The 18,155-nt window shown below is 34.1% G+C and overlaps 4 protein-coding genes across 4 annotated transcripts; 1 reads left to right on the top strand and 3 right to left on the bottom strand.

The window, feature by feature from the left end:
* Positions 1 to 856: 856 nt before the first annotated feature.
* Positions 857 to 1,423, bottom strand: Bm13117 (Uncharacterized protein; the record flags this gene model as incomplete). Its single annotated transcript, XM_043076562.1, has 2 exons — positions 857 to 937; positions 1,304 to 1,423. 2 exons carry the CDS (start codon positions 1,421 to 1,423, stop codon positions 857 to 859), a joined length of 201 nt encoding a protein of 66 aa, XP_042932496.1.
* Positions 1,424 to 8,535: 7,112 nt separating this feature from the next.
* Positions 8,536 to 9,432, bottom strand: Bm17369 (Uncharacterized protein; the record flags this gene model as incomplete). The annotated part of the gene is made up of 2 exons (XM_043076563.1): positions 8,536 to 9,068; positions 9,138 to 9,432. 2 exons carry the CDS (start codon positions 9,430 to 9,432, stop codon positions 8,536 to 8,538), a joined length of 828 nt encoding a protein of 275 aa, XP_042932497.1.
* Positions 9,433 to 10,165: 733 nt separating this feature from the next.
* Bm10114 (Zinc finger, C2H2 type family protein) lies at positions 10,166 to 13,218 on the bottom strand (the record flags this gene model as incomplete). The annotated part of the gene is made up of 5 exons (XM_043076564.1): positions 10,166 to 10,437; positions 10,821 to 10,975; positions 11,587 to 11,803; positions 12,264 to 12,530; positions 12,660 to 13,218. 5 exons carry the CDS (start codon positions 13,216 to 13,218, stop codon positions 10,166 to 10,168), a joined length of 1,470 nt encoding a protein of 489 aa, XP_042932498.1.
* A 1,265-nt stretch (positions 13,219 to 14,483) lies between these two features.
* Positions 14,484 to 17,092, top strand: Bm12184 (Zinc finger, C2H2 type family protein; the record flags this gene model as incomplete). The annotated part of the gene is made up of 5 exons (XM_001896053.2): positions 14,484 to 15,042; positions 15,161 to 15,427; positions 15,701 to 15,967; positions 16,268 to 16,534; positions 17,049 to 17,092. The coding sequence occupies 5 exons, from the start codon at positions 14,484 to 14,486 to the stop codon at positions 17,090 to 17,092; spliced, it is 1,404 nt and encodes a 467-aa protein (XP_001896088.2).
* Between the last annotated feature and the right edge of the window lie 1,063 nt (positions 17,093 to 18,155).

Consider the following 18,155-nt stretch of genomic DNA (forward strand, 5'->3'; position numbering starts at 1 on the left):
GTTTTAATTTCTTTTTCCTTTTCAAAATCATCATAAATAAAATTCCATAGCTCAATTCAGTTTACTTCCTTTGTATTTGTTTGAAATTATTTATTATTTGAAATCAATGATTATTGATTACTTTATAAATTGTTATGAAAAAATTTTCTGTAGTTTTGAAACAATCCACTATTGATAAAGCATTTCCACATAACATGAAAATTTGTCTAATCATATGTTTTTCAGCTAATAAAATGAGTCGGAATATTGAAATATTGGCTTCATTAACAACAAAAAATTAAAAAAAAATAATAGTCCAAATCAATATTTTTAGGAATTTGAATTTATTTATTCTGACATTCCCCATGAATATGTATTAATATCGATATTAAGGATAGTTATTAATTGGTAGAACGTTAAAACATCCGAAACACGTATTTCTAAAGTAAAACAAGCATATAACCCTAATTAATCAAGCTTAATTGACCTTATAATTCGAGTACGAGATGTATTATCTATATTTGAATTATCATTATATATTTGTCACTAGCTATATCCAGCGTATTGTCATGAATCAATGAACTGCGATATCGATTAATTTAGCGCAAAAAATCCAATCACGCGCAGATGTCGGCAATCACAGAGGGATTCTACGAAGCTTGTAAAAGCAGATAGGAACAACATGTCAGGTTCACAGCCCTCCTCAGATGGCCTCTTCTCATAAATCTTACATTCTCAACCGATGGTCTAAAGATTGACAGAATTCTTCCAAAAATATTTCTGAATAGACTAGTGTTCACTACTCCCGAAGCACTTCTACTTCAGAGCTAACGTGATTTTTAGTCTATTAGAAGTACCAGAGGCACTGTATTTGTGCTCAGACAAGTGCAAAAAAAAATATAGAGCAGAACAGAAGACTCCACGCGATCTTTGTTGACCTCACCAGAATACTTGACACCTGAAACAGAAAAGATTTATGGCAAATTTGGAATGACTAGAATACTCCCCTAACCTTTTCAGAACAATCACTCTGTTGCATGAGGATCAGTCAGATAAGACAATTATGAATGAGTTTATTGCTGTGGGAGATTTGGCACGGTCGAATTTCAGCGTGAATTTGTCTCACTTGGAGAGATCTATTTCTTGATCTAAGGGAGATTCGTTGGATGTGGATGCTATAATATGTGGGGTACTGCACGAATGTAATAATTCCTTTATTAACAGAAGCAACAGTATAATAAATTTTATAAAGAAGAATTAAAGCAAAAGTAGTGTTGCGAATCAGAAATAAAAATAAGCATAAAAATAAGCAAGAAAATTATACCATTGATCTATCCAGCTTTCGAGTTTCGGTAATGATATTCGATAAGTTTGTGAAGAAAATAATTTCATTGAAATCAAGAGATTCAACTTTTTCATGCATTTCCTGATACGATGAGATCATCAGTTTCCGTAAATATCACTGCCGTTAATCCTGTTCGTCATGTCAGCGTTATCTCCTCAGTGAAGTTTTAAGTAATTTTTGATAAACTTTTGCTTGCTTGGAATTTTGCTCAAAAGCCATATTATTTCACTTTTGCTTAGATAAAATGATGAAAAGTTTATAAAGCTTAAAAAGTTTGTAAAAAAAGGATAAAATGCTTATAAAGTTTCGCAAAAAAAATATTGACAATTTGCAAATTTTCCCAAAATATGCTTTCCAGTCAATTTAAATGAAAACTTAATTGGCATTTAATTGTATCGGTGAAATTGTTTTCACTATTAAAACATTCAAAAATATACAAAAAAAAAAAAAAAAAAAAAAACAGGTGAAAGTACTCGAAAATAATTTGAGCTTTGTTTTTTAAGCCAAAAAATATATTTTGAAGCTGGTGTCATTTCCATTTAGCAAAGGTCTGTAAATAAAGGAAATTGATCAAAAACTCATTCTATGTCGCGGATTTTAATATCGCGATCTAAAAATATGAGTTGCAAATTGTAGTAAAGATATCTACGTAATTTCCGCAAATAATGCTTATACTTCGGACTCTTTGTTTCCAAATTTATGCTTCTACATATTGAAACAATTTACATCGTTCTTTGTTAGCTATCATAATCATGCGGTTATCTAATAAGCTCTTTATTAGCAACTGGTGCCCATGCAAGCACCTCCTCTCCTTTGTTCGGATCATTGTCTAACATCAATGTAGATTTATAACCATACTATTGTCAATTAGATCAGTTTTTAAATTATCCAATCCTCCGAATCAGTTTATTCAATTGTTGCCCAAATATTTAGCTGGCATCCAACACATCTCCCTGACATCAAACTTCTCCCCCGAATAACAATTTAACCAAATCATAAAGGTTTGTTTCCAAAAACATTTTTTTGCTTCCACTACAATTTTGGTGCCACGAGCCGGGACATGTCCGACAGTATAAGAAAAGGAAGCGAATTATCGAAGTCGAGAACTCTAGAACTTCTTAAAGAAGCAAGTGAACTCGATCTGACCTCCCCGTCTCAAACACTATCACGAGGGGAACTTCAGCATCAATACGAAATTAAATTGCGAATCGTCAAGGAGAAGATCGCACATCTCGAATATTATGCTGGGTTACTCGAAACAGCTAATCAAAATTGGCTGGATAATATTCAGAGCTTGACAATAGCAACGAGGAGAAAGGAAGAGGAGACGAAATACGCCAATATGGTTGACGATCCACAAGGTATTTTAAGTTTAATCACTAGAACAAGAGAAACTATTATTACCCTTAAAATACATACTGATGAATATTGCTCGGTACTACAACATTTAAAACAAGAAGAGGTCAAAGAATCATTTCCAAAGAATAGTATGATTCACACAAATCAAGCAGAAATAAAACTTCCTCAATTACCACTAATAACGTTTAGTGGGGATCCAAAATTGTGGAGGCAATTTTGGTGTAGTTTCAAGGCAGCAGTCCATGAGCAAAGCATCCCAGATATTCAAAAGTTAAACTATCTGATATCATGTCTTAAAGGAGATGCTTTGTTATCTGTAAGAGGTTATGATATAGCGCCAGAAAACTACGATGTTATAATAGGTTTACTAAAAGAGAAATATGGTAAACCTTTCCTTATAAAGAAATCACTCTACAACGAGTTGAATACCATCAAAAAAAATGACCGAGAGTGGAAAGCAACCATAGAAGCCATGGAGAGAACATTTCGACAACTGGAAGCTATAGGTGAAAATTTAGAGCATTCAAGCATCGAAATTACAATTGAAAATAAACTACCAGCGTGGATAATTGATAAATTATACCAATTGAAAGAGGATTCGACGAGTTGGTCAGTTAAGGATATCCGGCAGTACCTGACAAAACTAGTTCTAAGAAATGAAGAAGTTGCTAGAAGTCAAGCAGACACAAGGGAGAAGAAAACAAACAAAAATAATGTTAGAGGCGAAACGTCAGCTTTCGCCACAATCAACCAAACAAAGGGAGATAATACAATCAAATCAAAAAAGGTTCCAGGAAAAATTTCTATAAATGGGAAAAGGAAAGCATGCGTATTTTGCAATAAGGACCACTGGAACAATGAATGTAACATCTATCCCACTCTCAAACTCCGGATGGAACGTTTGAGAGAAATCACTGCATGTTTCAAATGTTTACGAAAAGGACATGCAACAAGTGATTGTAAAAAAGGGAAACCTTTGTGTTTCCATTGTAAAAGTCCACACAATACAGCACTGTGTCCCAACAACTACAAGGAACTCACGCAAGCAGTGGATTCCAACAAAGAAAGATTGGGTTCAGTCACAATCGCTAACTCCATTACCGAAAAAGGAAATCAATGGAAAAAGCGAACCTTACTGTTATGTAAGGAAATAAATGTAACCAATCCAAATCGCCCAAAAATCCAACAAAAGGCTTTAATTCTATTCGATATTGGTTCTCAATTATCGTTCATATCAAAGGATTTGGCTTATCGATTGAATCTACAAGAAACTAACGAGATGGAAATAAAAATTGCTTCATTTGGTGATAAGACGCCAAAAACGTGTATCACTACTAAAACTGAAATCGGAGTAAAAATTGGAAATAAAGAAATAATCCGATTAGATGTAATAACAGTTAACCACTTGACGAATGAATTGCAAGTAGTTAATCTAAACAAAAAGGAATTGTTGATGATAGACAAAAGAAATCAGTTTAGTAATTTCAAAAACAAATGGAAACAACCGGACATACTCATAGGTGCGGATCACTTCTTCAAGTTTATCCAGTTTGACCAAGCAGAGAACTTAAAATCAGGATTTTCATTGATCCATACAAAGGTTGGACCTATAATAGCTGGAAGTGGGTATATAAATGAAATACACGACAGTATTTCAGAAACCACATCAGTAAGTCCGATTTCTCAAGTCAATGCCGTCAATATTCCAGACTTAGATCACTTTTGGAAACTGGAATTAATGGGTATACAAGACAAAATAAACTCTGACAATGATGAAAAAGCATTGCAGCAATTTAAACAAACTATCACTAGGGACAAGGGAAGATATCAAGTTTGTTGGCCTTGGAAAGATTCAAAGAACAAACTAAGCGATAATTTCGGACTTTGCCTTGGAAGATTAAAGTCGTTAATTAGGAGGCTTCAAATGAAACCTCAATTACTAAGTCGATACAATCAAACTATTGAAGAACAACTCAATTCCAATATAATTGAGAAAGTGTCATCGGAAATGAATGAAGTTGGTATTATTCATTATCTGCCTCATCACGAAGTAATAACACCAAATAAAACCACGACAAATCTGAGGATAGTTTATGATGCATCAGCTCATTGTAAAGGAATGAAAAGTTTAAATGATGTTTTATATCGGGGACCAATAACACTCCCTGATTTGGTTGGAGTTTTGCTACGTTTCCGTACAATGAAAAATGTAATAATAGCAGACGTAGAAAAGGCGTTCTTGCAAATAGAATTGCATCCAACAGATAGAAACTGCACTCGATTTCTTTGGTTGAAAGACATTCGAAGTCCAGTTAACGAAGAAAACGTAAGTTGTTACCGTTTCCAACGAGTTCCATTTGGAATTGTATCATCTCCATTTTTATTGTCCGCTACACTCAATTATCATTTGGAAACTTGTAAAAGCAAAATCGCACTCGAGTTAAGGAAAAATCTCTATGTCGATAACATTATAATACCAACCAAAGGAACCAACGAAGCTCTTTCCAATTATAAGGAAATTAAAATTATATTCAATGAAGCATCAATGAATGTACGGGAATTTCTCTCTAACGACCAAGAAGTCAATGAAAAACTTCCGGTACAAGATCGAGCAGAGGTAAGTTCAATTAAAAAAATTCTAGGTCTCAATTGGTACCACAAACAAGATATCATTCAAGTAACGTTAAAACCATGGTTTGGTAAGAAATTAACTAAAAGAATTATATTGCAATTCGTAGCCTCACAATATGACCCACTAGGATTCATAGTTCCTATACTGATAAGATTCAAATTGTTTCTCCAAACTTTGTGGAAAAAGAACCTTTCATGGGATCAAATTATAAGTGAGGAAGATGAAACCACGTGGAAATTACTCACGAACGAATGGCCAAAGAAACTAAAGGATCTACCAAGATTCACAACAAATTGTTCCAAGCAAGTACAATTTCATGTTTTTACTGACGCATCAACTGCTGCATACTCAGCAGCTTTATACATTCGAACTCAAGAAAGAGAAGTATTCTTAGTGTTTGCTAAATCCCGAATTGCGCCAATTAAAGGAATGTCAATACCTCGATTAGAATTACTGGCAATACTCATCGGAGTGAGAATGGTACAATTCGTATTAAAACAAAAAGAGCTTGAGGACGTGATAACAATTTTATGGTCCGATTCTCAATGTGCGCTTCATTGGGTTCACAATAGTTCCCGTTTACTACCAACGTTCATACAAAATAGGGTAGAAGAAATACGAAAGGCGAAAATCCATTTTAGATATATCCCAAGTGAACAAAACCCAGCTGATATAGCTACAAAAGGAATCTCTCCGAATAAACTAAAAGGATATGATCTTTGGTGGAAAGGACCAAAGTGGTTAACAGAAAACGAATCAAAATGGCCACAGTGGAAATACAATTACAATGAGGATTACCAGGATGAAGAAATTGTGGCCCACATCACAGAACCAATTATCATAAACAAACATTTCGGAATCTTAGATGCTAGTCGTTTTAGCAAATGGTCAAGATTAATAAGAACAACTGGTTGGGTTCTGAAATTCATAAGATTAACAATGAAAAGGGAAATTCCTTGGCTAAAGATGGCAACGAAAGAAAAGAATATATTGACAACACAGGATTACGAGTTGTCAGAAATTGTGCTATTCAAACAAGCACAGTCAGAAGGAGTTACCAAAGATGAAATAATCAAATGGAATTTGTTCTATGATAACGAACTATGGAGATACAAAAGCCGCGTAGTTAACTCTGAAATGAAAGAGAGTAACTTACACCCAATATATCTCCCGAGACACAACACCATAACTGAACTCTTTATTCAGCAACGACATGAACAACTGTATCATGCTGGAATTGCTCATACACTCTCAAATCTGAGATCGACGATATGGATCCCAAAAGGTAGAACGGAAGTCAAACGAATCTTGAATAAGTGCATGAAGTGCAGACGCTGGACAACTAAACCATTCAAATTACCAACTATGGCTGATCTTCCAGCATCTCGGACCACAAGATCAAGACCCTTTGCGCGAGTAGGACTAGACTATTTAGGTCCTGTGAATATCAGGAGTGATAATGGGCTAACAAAAAGATGGGTAGCACTATTCACATGTTTCACAACAAGAGCTGTACATCTAGAAGTAGTAGAAACTCTTTCAGCCGAAAGCTTTTTACATGTTTTCAGAAGATTTACAGCAAGACGAGGCTTTCCAGAATTAATCTTAAGCGACAACGCTGGTCAATTCCAGTTAATTTTTAAAATCATTGTGAAACAACAATTAAATGAATTCCTAGCGGAAAGGAAAATGATCTGGAAAAATATAATACCAAAGGCGCCTTGGAACGGAGGAGTATATGAGCGACTTATTGGGTTAACAAAAAGGGCAATGAAAAGAGCCATCGGCAGAAAGTTATTATGGGAACGGGAATTGATTACGCTAGTAGCGGAAGTGGAAAGTATTTTGAATACTCGACCACTAACTTACGTAAATTTTGATGATTGTATCATATTGCGTCCAATTGACTTTATACTACCGAATGCGCATCTAATCATGCCTGCTAAAAACAAGAATGAAATGGATGATTTTATCCCTCATAAATTGGATTCGAGAGAAAAACTCATTCAATACTGGTCAAATACACTAAAGGCCCTCGATGCCTTCTGGGAAATATGGAAAGAGGAATATTTAAATACTCTTAAAGAAAGAGCACAAAGGGAACACTCTTCTCCGAGAGATGTAGTAAAAAGAACTCCCCACGAGGGAGAGATTGTGTTACTAAATGAACCAGAAATTCCCCGTGGCATGTGGAAACTAGCCAGAATAAGAGAAATCAAAACAGGAAAGGATGGAGAAGTGAGAAGTGTCTCGATAGAATTACCGAAAGGAAAAATACTCAACAGACCGGTGAATATGTTATACCCACTGGAAGTCAAAGGTGAGGAAATTGACCCTCAACCAACAATGTTTAACAAATCAGTGCAAAATGTCAATGAACAAGAACCAATTGCTCTACGAACTAGAAGCGCTATAAGGCGAAGCAATCAACCAAAGCTGTCCAACGAACTAAAGCATTTAGCTCCTTCGGTCGGGAGTGTCGCGGATTTTAATATCGCGATCTAAAAATATGAGTTGCAAATTGTAGTAAAGATATCTACGTAATTTCCGCAAATAATGCTTATACTTCGGACTCTTTGTTTCCAAATTTATGCTTCTACATATTGAAACAATTTACATCGTTCTTTGTTAGCTATCATAATCATGCGGTTATCTAATAAGCTCTTTATTAGCAACTGGTGCCCATGCAAGCACCTCCTCTCCTTTGTTCGGATCATTGTCTAACATCAATGTAGATTTATAACCATACTATTGTCAATTAGATCAGTTTTTAAATTATCCAATCCTCCGAATCAGTTTATTCAATTGTTGCCCAAATATTTAGCTGGCATCCAACACATCTCCCTGACATCAAACTTCTCCCCCGAATAACAATTTAACCAAATCATAAAGGTTTGTTTCCAAAAACATTTTTTTGCTTCCACTACATTCTACGTTTGCTGTTCATTCCGCAAATTTATTAAGGTTCTGCATAGCAATCCGTAAATGTTGAATCCTTTATTGATTCTAAGTTTCGTTTCGTGATCATTCGAAAAAACGACAAAAGAAATCAAATAAAAAGATTATTTCTTACTTGATTACTTTATTTGAATAATATCAATTCAGCTATGCAATGACTAATTTCTGTCGGTTCTAATTTTCATAAGGAGAAAAATTGCAAAAAGTGTATTTACTCCATAAAATAAGATAGATTTATGAATATCAATAAAATTGTAAATTTCTACACCATTCTGATGATAGCACCAGAAATGCCATACTGTTGATAAACCTGGTTTAATATCCAGTTTGGCAATTTGGATTCTATTATCGTTTCGATGCTAGGTTGCTCTACGTTTTCGCCAATTGCTTCTAACTGCCTTAGAACTCTCTCCATTTCTTCGATTATTGTTTTCCAGTCTCGGTTGTTTCGTTTTGTAGATATGAGTTCATTGTAAAGTAATTTTCTTATAGTGGAAACACGACCAAATTTCTCCATTAATAATTCTCTTATAATTCTATAGTTTTCAGGTGCCCTATCGTAACCTCTTACTAGCTGGAGGGCGTTTCCTCTTAAGCAAGAAACCAAGTAATTTAATTTTTGGATATCTGGTATGTTTTGAGAGTGTACGAAGGCTTCGAAACTACTCCAGAATTCTCTCCATGTTTTAGGGTCTCCACTAAACGGTGGTAACGACAATTGTGATAAATTTACTACTGGACGACATTCAGTTAAGCTAGGTTCTTTAATTTGTGCTAGACGTTTAAGGGCTAACTCTGTATCATTCTTGTACATAGATAAGGTTATAATGGTATCCGTACCTATGTTAATTAATTTTAAAATACCTCTATCGTCGTTTGTCATTTGTTCGTATTTTTCTTCTTTTTTCTTTTGCGACATTGGGGCTAGTTGAATGTGTTTCAACCATTTGTCGTTGATCTTCTCAAGAGTGCCAACGTATTTTTCGAGGCGCATCAACTTTTCTTTGATAATCCTTGCCCTTGCTTCGTATTGCTGGTACAATACTTCTACTGTCGCTTTTTGGTCTAACGGAGTTAGATCCAATTGTTGTATTTCATCGAGGAGTCCCTCGAGATTCGCTTTTACTGGTGTAGCTTGAACAATTATACTGGCCGACATACCTCACCTCACCTCGGGCACCAAAAATTTATTTTGTCGTGAAACCTCAAACTTGGGTAATTAAACCTTTATTTAACATGAAGCAAATAATAGCGCTTTATACATATCGTACGGATGCTACACCGATTAACAAACGCGTAACGAAAGATATAATTATAAAACATTAAAATGATATCAAAACCACCCCAAAATGCAGAATGAACCACCGCATGGAGGACGATTGTTTATATGCAGAACTGAGCTGACCAGATATCCGGCAGAGGATATTTAACTGATGTGAAACAAAGACTGCTAATAAAGGGTTTTGCTAACAAAGGGTTTGATAAAGAAGGATTTTTACCAACAAAGGGTTTTTGTTGTGTGAGGAAAAGGAATTAGATAAGAGAAATTTGTTAGTTTGGATATAATAATTTAAATATTTCGTCTTTCACGACACATACAGCTTCTCACTCTTGCGCACCCTATCGTATTTCTTCTGAAATATTCGCGAATTGTTAATTGCTTTCTGTTACGACTAGAATGAATACACCAAAAGGAATAAAAAGTTTGCCGAAATTTGGCCTAATGGAGCAATTAAGTGCTTCTTTACATGGCTTTTTTTTTGCATCGCATTATTTACTGAATTTTGTATAGCTATTATACAACGTTTTCATGTGCACATTTTCAGCACATTTTCTCGTGCATTTCGCTTCAAACAGACAAATATGTTTGAAGTCTTGCTAAATTTGTGAAACTAACGTGGAGCTTTCGTACAATGCTTCCTATGAGCGCTTAGATTATTCCTATAGATGAAAATTTTGCCACAATTTTCGCACTGAACATTAATTTTGTGTGTTTCCTGATGAATGGAGAATGATGATGGATGAGTGAATGTTCGCCCACAACCGGGCACTCTGCATTCATAAATAAAAGGTTTGGGATGCGTTTTTCTGTGAGCTATGTACTCACTGTAATTCTTTGTTTTCATAGTACATCCGACATGGAGGCACTCGTAATTTTCCTCATCTGAAAAATTCTTTTACAACATTTGTTTTTATAATTCTATCGATATACTTAACAGCTCAGGTCACAGTTCTTTACTAGTTTTCTCATGTATTTAAAATTTTTTTTTTTTGTAAATTTTCCGCTGCGATGAAATCATATCCAGTCCTCGATTCTTTGCTGTTAATACCTACAATTTTACACATTCATTCCATTCCTTAAACAGCAGATACAGTTTATCTTTTTTTATGTTGAATATAAATGAGAAGGATCTATCTCTTTGTTGAGTCTTTGTTAAATATTGATCTAATGAATTTTGTACTGCTATATAATGAATCTTTCTCAGCTGTGCATTTCACTCCAGGAAGGCAAACATGTTAGAGTTCTGCTAAATTTGTGAAACTAACGTAGAGCTTTCGTACAATACTTCTTGTGAGACCTCAAATTATTTTTTGAGTTGAAAATTTTGCCACAGTTCCCGCACTGAAGTTTAGGCCCATGTGCTTCCTGATGGTTGTAGAATGATGATGAATGATTGAATGTTAGCCCACAACCGGGCACTCTGCATTCATATATAAAAGGTTCGGGATGTGTTTTTCTGTGAGTTATGTATTCCTTGCGACTGTTCATTTTCATTGTGCACCCGACGTGGGGGCACTCATATTTTTTCTCATCTGAAAAATTCTTTTGTAACATTTGTTTTCATATTTCTATCGTACCAATTTGTAATTAATTAACGCATTTTGAAGACTGATCATTAAAATGCTTGTGATAATATACTTCAAATAGCTTCTTTACTTGTTTTTTAATGTATTTAAATGAAAAATGTAAGTGTAGATTTCCTGATGCGATGAGATCATCAGTTCTTGATTTTTTACTGTTTAATATCCACAATTTCACGTAAAAGCAAAGGCCTTCTTAAGAAAATAACTTTTAAACTTATTCCATTCCTTGAACAGCAGGTACTGCTTATCTTTCTTTTTGTTGAATATAAACGAGAAGGATCTATTTCTTTAGTGAATTTGTACTGCTATACAACGGTTTTTTCTCAACACATTTTAATGTGCATTTCACTTCAGATAGACAAACATGTTTAAAGTTCTGCTAAATTTGTGGAACTAACATGCAGCTTTCGCGCAGCGTTTCTTATGAAAGAACAGATGGCTCTTATACTTGAAAATTTTACCACAGCTTCCACATTGAAGTTTAAGTCCATGTGTTTTCTGATGACCGGAGAATGTTGATGGGTGATTGAATGTTAACCCACAACCGGGCATTCTGCATTCATAAATAAAAGGTTTGGGGTGCGTTTTCTTGTGAGCTACGTATTCATTGTAATTCTTCGTTTTCATAGTACACCCGACATGGAGACACTCGTAATCTTCGTCATCTGGAAAATTGTTTTATAACATTCCTTTTTGCAATCCTATCATAGCAATTTGCAATTAATTAACGCAATTTAAAAACTGGTCATAAAAATGTCGGTGATAATATATCTCATATAGCTTAGGTCACCTTTTCTTAGTTCTTTTTTCGTCTGTTTAAACAAAAAACGTAGTGGATTTTCCGCTGTGATAAGATCATGATTCTTTAGTATTTATATCACAATTTCACGTAAAAGCATAAGACTTTTTAAGAAAATAATTTTTAAGTTTATCGGATTCTGAGAACAGCAAGTACTGCTTATTGTTTTTTATATGGAACATAAACGAGAAGAATCTTTTTATTGAGTTCTTTGTGTCAAATTAATTCTTCACTGCTATACAACAATATTTCTCAGCTGTGCATTCCACTTCAGGTAGACAGTCAGGTAAAAAATGTTCAAAATTTTCTGAATTTGTGGAACTAACATGGAACATTCGCACAGCGTTTCCCGTGAGCGTTTAGTCTATACTTCGAGTTGAAGTTTTTGCCACAATTTTCGCACTTAAGTTTAGGCCCGTGTGTTTTCTGGTGATTGACGAGTGTTGACTGATGAGTGAATGTTCGTCCACAACCGGACACTTTGCATTCATAAATAAAAGGTTTGGGATGCGTTCTCCTATGAACCAGGTATTCCTGGTGACTTTTTGTTTTCATAGTACATCCGACATGGGGACACTCATAATTTTTCTTATCTGAAAAATTCTTCTATAACATTTGTTTTTGCAATTAGCATCTTCCATTTATCATTTGGTAAATAATTGTTATAGTTTGGAAAGTGATTATGGTTTAAATTTATATTAGAAGCAAAAGCTTAATGTTACCTGTAATGGAAGCGCTTTGCAAAACAAATAACTCTGAATTTTTCGCAGTAACGAGATCAGTTATGTTTTCAAATTCCTTAGTATTTGCATCGTTAATTTCGCGGAAATGACTGAGATCTACGAAGTGCAGAGGGTCGGATGAAATGTTGCTATGCATATTCTCACCATCTGTTCTCGGCAATTCTTGCAACTGAGAATTTCCTGTTGTAATTGGAACGGTTTCGATTTTCGAATCCTCATTGCTTCTATGCTCACTTTTCCACAAATCAGTGAAATCGAAGTGCGAAAAATCAGATGAAATGCTAATCTCCAAATTCCTAGCAGATGTTCCTGGTAATTCTCTACCAGTATTTTCTGGTTCTCTTTTATGAACATCAATGCTTGAACCTAGGATCGACTCCAAATTGCTATTATCAAGGATGTTGAAACTAGTTGAGAAGTACCCATTGCTACAGTCATCCCATGTAATGTCATCGATGTCGAGATTTAGTAGAGAGATAGTTTCATTCTCAGCCAAAACAGTACAAAGCAGAAAGCTCAACCAGATGATTTGTGTCATTGAAATGAAGAGCAAGATGAAAAACTGAATTTTTACAATGACAGAAATACTCGATTGAAAGTCTTTATTTCAGATTGGTTGGAATTAAACGGCCAAAGGTTTAAACAGTTTTTAATCTGTCTTATTTGCATCATTCCTCATATTTTTTTCCTTTCACTCTAATTTTTCCATTCTTAAATTAATAGCTGATGAATACGCTTTTGGACTGTATGAATAAAAGATTAAAAATTAAATTGTCATGCATGAAAAATTAAATTCATACAGCCATCAATTGTTACCTGTCGTGTAACTCCTGATAATTAATTAATATCACTTCATCATTTTTCATTAATTTGAAAATATTTCTAAAAGACTCTACAAGTGCGCAAGAATGAGAAGCTGCACGATATTTCTGATAATATCATCAGAATGATGCAGAAATTCTACAACTTCATTATGATAATTCTAATCATTATTTATCAGATGAATCTCACTCTTTTTGTTTCAATATTCTATAACTTTCCAATTCTTTTACTTCTATTTTTCTTCTCATTGAGTATTACATTTTCAATTTACACTTAACTGACGTACTGTACAGGAATCTGACTGAAATGTTAACATTTCATGCTTAATCTAGTAGGATTACGTCACATGAAACACAATAAATCTTTTGTTATTCTCTAGTAAAAAAATCGGGTGACAAAAATTTTGTTTGAACCAATTGTGAAAAAACATGAATGGATAATGTTATAAAAATGTACAACAGAAAATGTAAAAGAAATGGAAAGTTATAGAATATTGAAACAAAAAGAGTGAGATTCATCTGATAAATAATGATTAGAATTATCATAATGAAGTTGTAGAATTTCTGCATCATTCTGATGATATTATCAGAAATATCGTGCAGCTTCTCATTCTTGCGCACTTGTAGAGTCTTTTTAGAAATATTTTCAAATTAATGAAAAATGATGAAGTGGTATTAATTAATTATCAGGAGTTACACGACAGGTAACAATTGATGGCCGTATGAATTTAATTTTTCATGCATGACAATTTAATTTTTAATCTTTTATTCATACAGTCCAAAAGCGTATTCATCAGCTATTAATTTAAGAATGGAAAAATTAGAGTGAAAGGAAAAAAATATGAGGAATGATGCAAATAAGACAGATTAAAAACTGTTTAAACCTTTGGCCGTTTAATTCCAACCAATCTGAAATAAAGACTTTCAATCGAGTATTTCTGTCATTGTAAAAATTCAGTTTTTCATCTTGCTCTTCATTTCAATGACACAAATCATCTGGTTGAGCTTTCTGCTTTGTACTGTTTTGGCTGAGAATGAAACTATCTCTCTACTAAATCTCGACATCGATAACATTACATGGGATGACTGTAGCAATGGGTACTTCTCAACTAGTTTCAACATCCTTGATAATAGCAATTTGGAGTCGATCCTAGGTTCAAGCATTGATGTTCATAAAAGAGAACCAGAAAATACTGGTAGAGAATTACCAGGAACATCTGCTAGGAATTTGGAGATTAGCATTTCATCTGATTTTTCGCACTTCGATTTCACTGATTTGTGGAAAAGTGAGCATAGAAGCAATGAGGATTCGAAAATCGAAACCGTTCCAATTACAACAGGAAATTCTCAGTTGCAAGAATTGCCGAGAACAGATGGTGAGAATATGCATAGCAGCATTTCATCCGACCCTCTGCACTTCGTAGATCTCAGTCATTTCCGCGAAATTAACGATGCAAATACTAAGGAATTTGAAAACATAACTGATCTCGTTACTGCGAAAAATTCAGAGTTATTTGTTTTGCAAAGCGCTTCCATTACAGGTAACATTAAGCTTTTAAATTTAAACCATAATCACTTTCCAAACTATAACAATTATTTACCAAATGATAAATGGAAGATGCTAATTGCAAAAACAAATGTTATAGAAGAATTTTTCAGATAAGAAAAATTATGAGTGTCCCCATATCGGATGTACTATGAAAACAAAAAGTCACCAGGAATACATGGCTCATAGGAGAACTCATCCCAAGCCTTTTATTTATGAATGCAAAGTGTCCGGTTGTGTGTTAACATTCAATCATCCATCATCATTCTATAGTCATCAGAAAACACATGGGCCTAAACTTCAGTGCGAAACCTGTGGCAAAATTTTCAACTGTGAGAAGAATCTTAGATCTCACAAGAAGCGTTGTACGAAAGCTCCACGTTAGTTTCATAATTCGGAAAATTCTAAACACCTGACTGTTTATCTGATGGATGCATAACTGAGAAACATCCGTTGTATAGGAAGAAGCTTTTTTCTTTTACTTGAAATTATGGATATAAATAGTAAAGAATCGAAAACTTGTCTGATCTCATCGCAGCGAAAAATTTATGTTATCACAAATATTTTTATGACCGGTTTTTAAATTGCGTTAATTAATTGCAAATTGCTATGATAGAATTGTAAAGACAAATGCTATAAGACAGTTTTTACAGTTAAGGAAAATTACGAGTGTCCCCATGTCGGATGTACTATGAAAACGAAGAATTACAATGAATACATAGCTCACAAGAAAACACACCCCAAACCTTTTATTTATGAATGCAGAATGCCCGGTTGTGGGCGAACATTCAATCATCCATCAACATTCTACGGTCATCAGAAAACACATGGACCTAAATTTCAGTGCGGAAGCTGTGGTAAAATTTTCAACTGTAAGAGTAATCTGGTCTTTCACAAGAAGCGCTGCGCGAAAATTGCATGTTAGTTCCACAAATTTATAGCAAAATTTTAAAAACGTTTCCTTATAGAAATATCCGTTGTATAGCAATACAATATTCAATAGGTACTTCGATATTTATCCAATCTCAGTAGAAAAATTCTTGTCGATTCAACATAAGAAACGAAAAATCAGCAACTATTGCTGTTTAAATAGTCTTTTTAGATAGATTTAAAAAGCTTTTCCTCTTAAATTTAAATTACTCTATGATCATTTTTTTAAATTGCATTAATTAAGTACAAGGAAGAATTGCAAATACAAATGTCATAAGGGAGCTTTTCAGATAAGGATAATTACGTGTGTCCCCATGTTGGATGTACTATGAAAACGAAGAGTCGCAATGAATATATAGATCACAGAAAAACACACCCCAAACCTTTTATTTATGAATGCAAAGTGTCCGGTTGTGGGTTAACATTTAATTATCCATCATCATTCTCCTTTCATCAGAAAGCACATGGGCCTAAAGTTCAGTGCGAAAAATGTGGCAAAATTTTCATCTATAAGGGAAATCTGAGATCTCACAGGCAGCGATGCATGAAAACTCCACGTTAGTTTTACAAATTTAGTAGCACTTTAAACATGTTTGTCTACCTGAAGTGAAATGCACATAAAAATGTGATGGAAAACATCCGAAAAATTCAATAGATACTTCTATTTAACCAATCCCAACAAAGAGATAGATCCTTCTCGATTCTCCATTATGCTCAGCATAAAAGGCAATAAGGAATACCTGTTGTTCTAAGAATCTGATAAATTTATAAGTTATTTTCATAAGCAAACTTCAATGCGATTTTCAGTTCTGAAATTTCTTTCAACACTCACAAGAAGCTTTGCATCGGAGGTCCTCGTTGGTTTTGTAAATTTAGCAAAATTCTAAACACTTTTGCCAACTGCAAGTGAAATGTACGCAAAAATGCGTTGCGAAACATTCGTATCCGTGGTATAGCAAAATAAAATTCTTAATATACTGCGATGTACAGAAGGTATATTGAAATGCATTTCACTGGTTATTCCTACAGCAAACTCTTCAATTCTTTTACATCTCAAAATATTCATTGTAGGAGTGAAAGAAGAGATACATAATTCTAGCATACATTGGGAGTGACACAGAAGAATACGTAGGAGTCAGAAGATGCGCGTCATCAATATGCTACAGACAATTTTTTGATGAAATTATGTTATTTAACTATCTGATATGTTTCACATTTATCTTTTTTCTAACTATATTTCATGGAAATGACATAAACATTCTGATTAATGGAGATATGTAAAGTTCAAAGATCAAAACATTTGGATATCTAAAATAACAACCTGTTAGTTCCAACTCTAAAATTGATTTGATCAGTGGGTTCTGTGCATGACTTTTGCGCCGGTTACTTTATTTCACTCTTGTATTGGTTTTTCAATAACAGGAGTGAAATTTTGAAAATGAAAGCTTTTGTATTGCCAAGTGACATGAGCGACACTAAAATCAGTGATGGTGGGGGGGGATAAATTAAAATTTTTTATAAGTGGAAATAATTTCTCGTTTGAAGCTTAATTTGATAAGCCAAAATGCCCACACTGTTGCTCTTAACATGCGAGTCTAAAACGCTTCTCATCTGTAAATTGAAATTTTATTGATTTCAAAGTTTTCTTTACCTTTCTAATAGTTGTCATAATTGCTCTATTAAATTCACCGTCTTCTTGGTATTTGAATTCCTATTGTGGCTATTTACTTTTCCCCACTTCTAGTCACTGCAATCCCTTTCATCATGGTTGATAGTTTTTGAGTTTACTTGGTGGAATTCCTCTAGTAACAACGTTCATTTGATTATGCGCACTTGGAAGATATCAGGAAGTGAAATCTGCCTTTCATATCTCTTCTACTCAATTTTGTATAAACCGGGAAATAATCTTGAATAATTTTTGATCCAAAATAGAGCACATTTAGAATTAGACCAAAGTGTTACAGGCACATCTTTTTGCTTCAATACAAACTGTATAATTTTTACCCCAATTAGTACTGAAAGTAATTCCAAACGAGGTATGGTAATTTAAGTGGGGCAATACGTGATTTAGCATAAATGAGAAATGTTGAGTTCTTACCATATTTTTTGATAATGAGAACATGCATTGCTGCTGTGTATGTTTTATTTGAAACATCCGAAAATACATGTATTTCTAGT

The sequence above is a fragment of the Brugia malayi genome (genome assembly GCF_000002995.4).
Source record: "Brugia malayi strain FR3 genome assembly, contig: Bm_v4_Chr1_scaffold_001, whole genome shotgun sequence".
In the NCBI taxonomy this organism is placed as follows: Eukaryota; Metazoa; Nematoda; class Chromadorea; order Rhabditida; family Onchocercidae; genus Brugia; species Brugia malayi.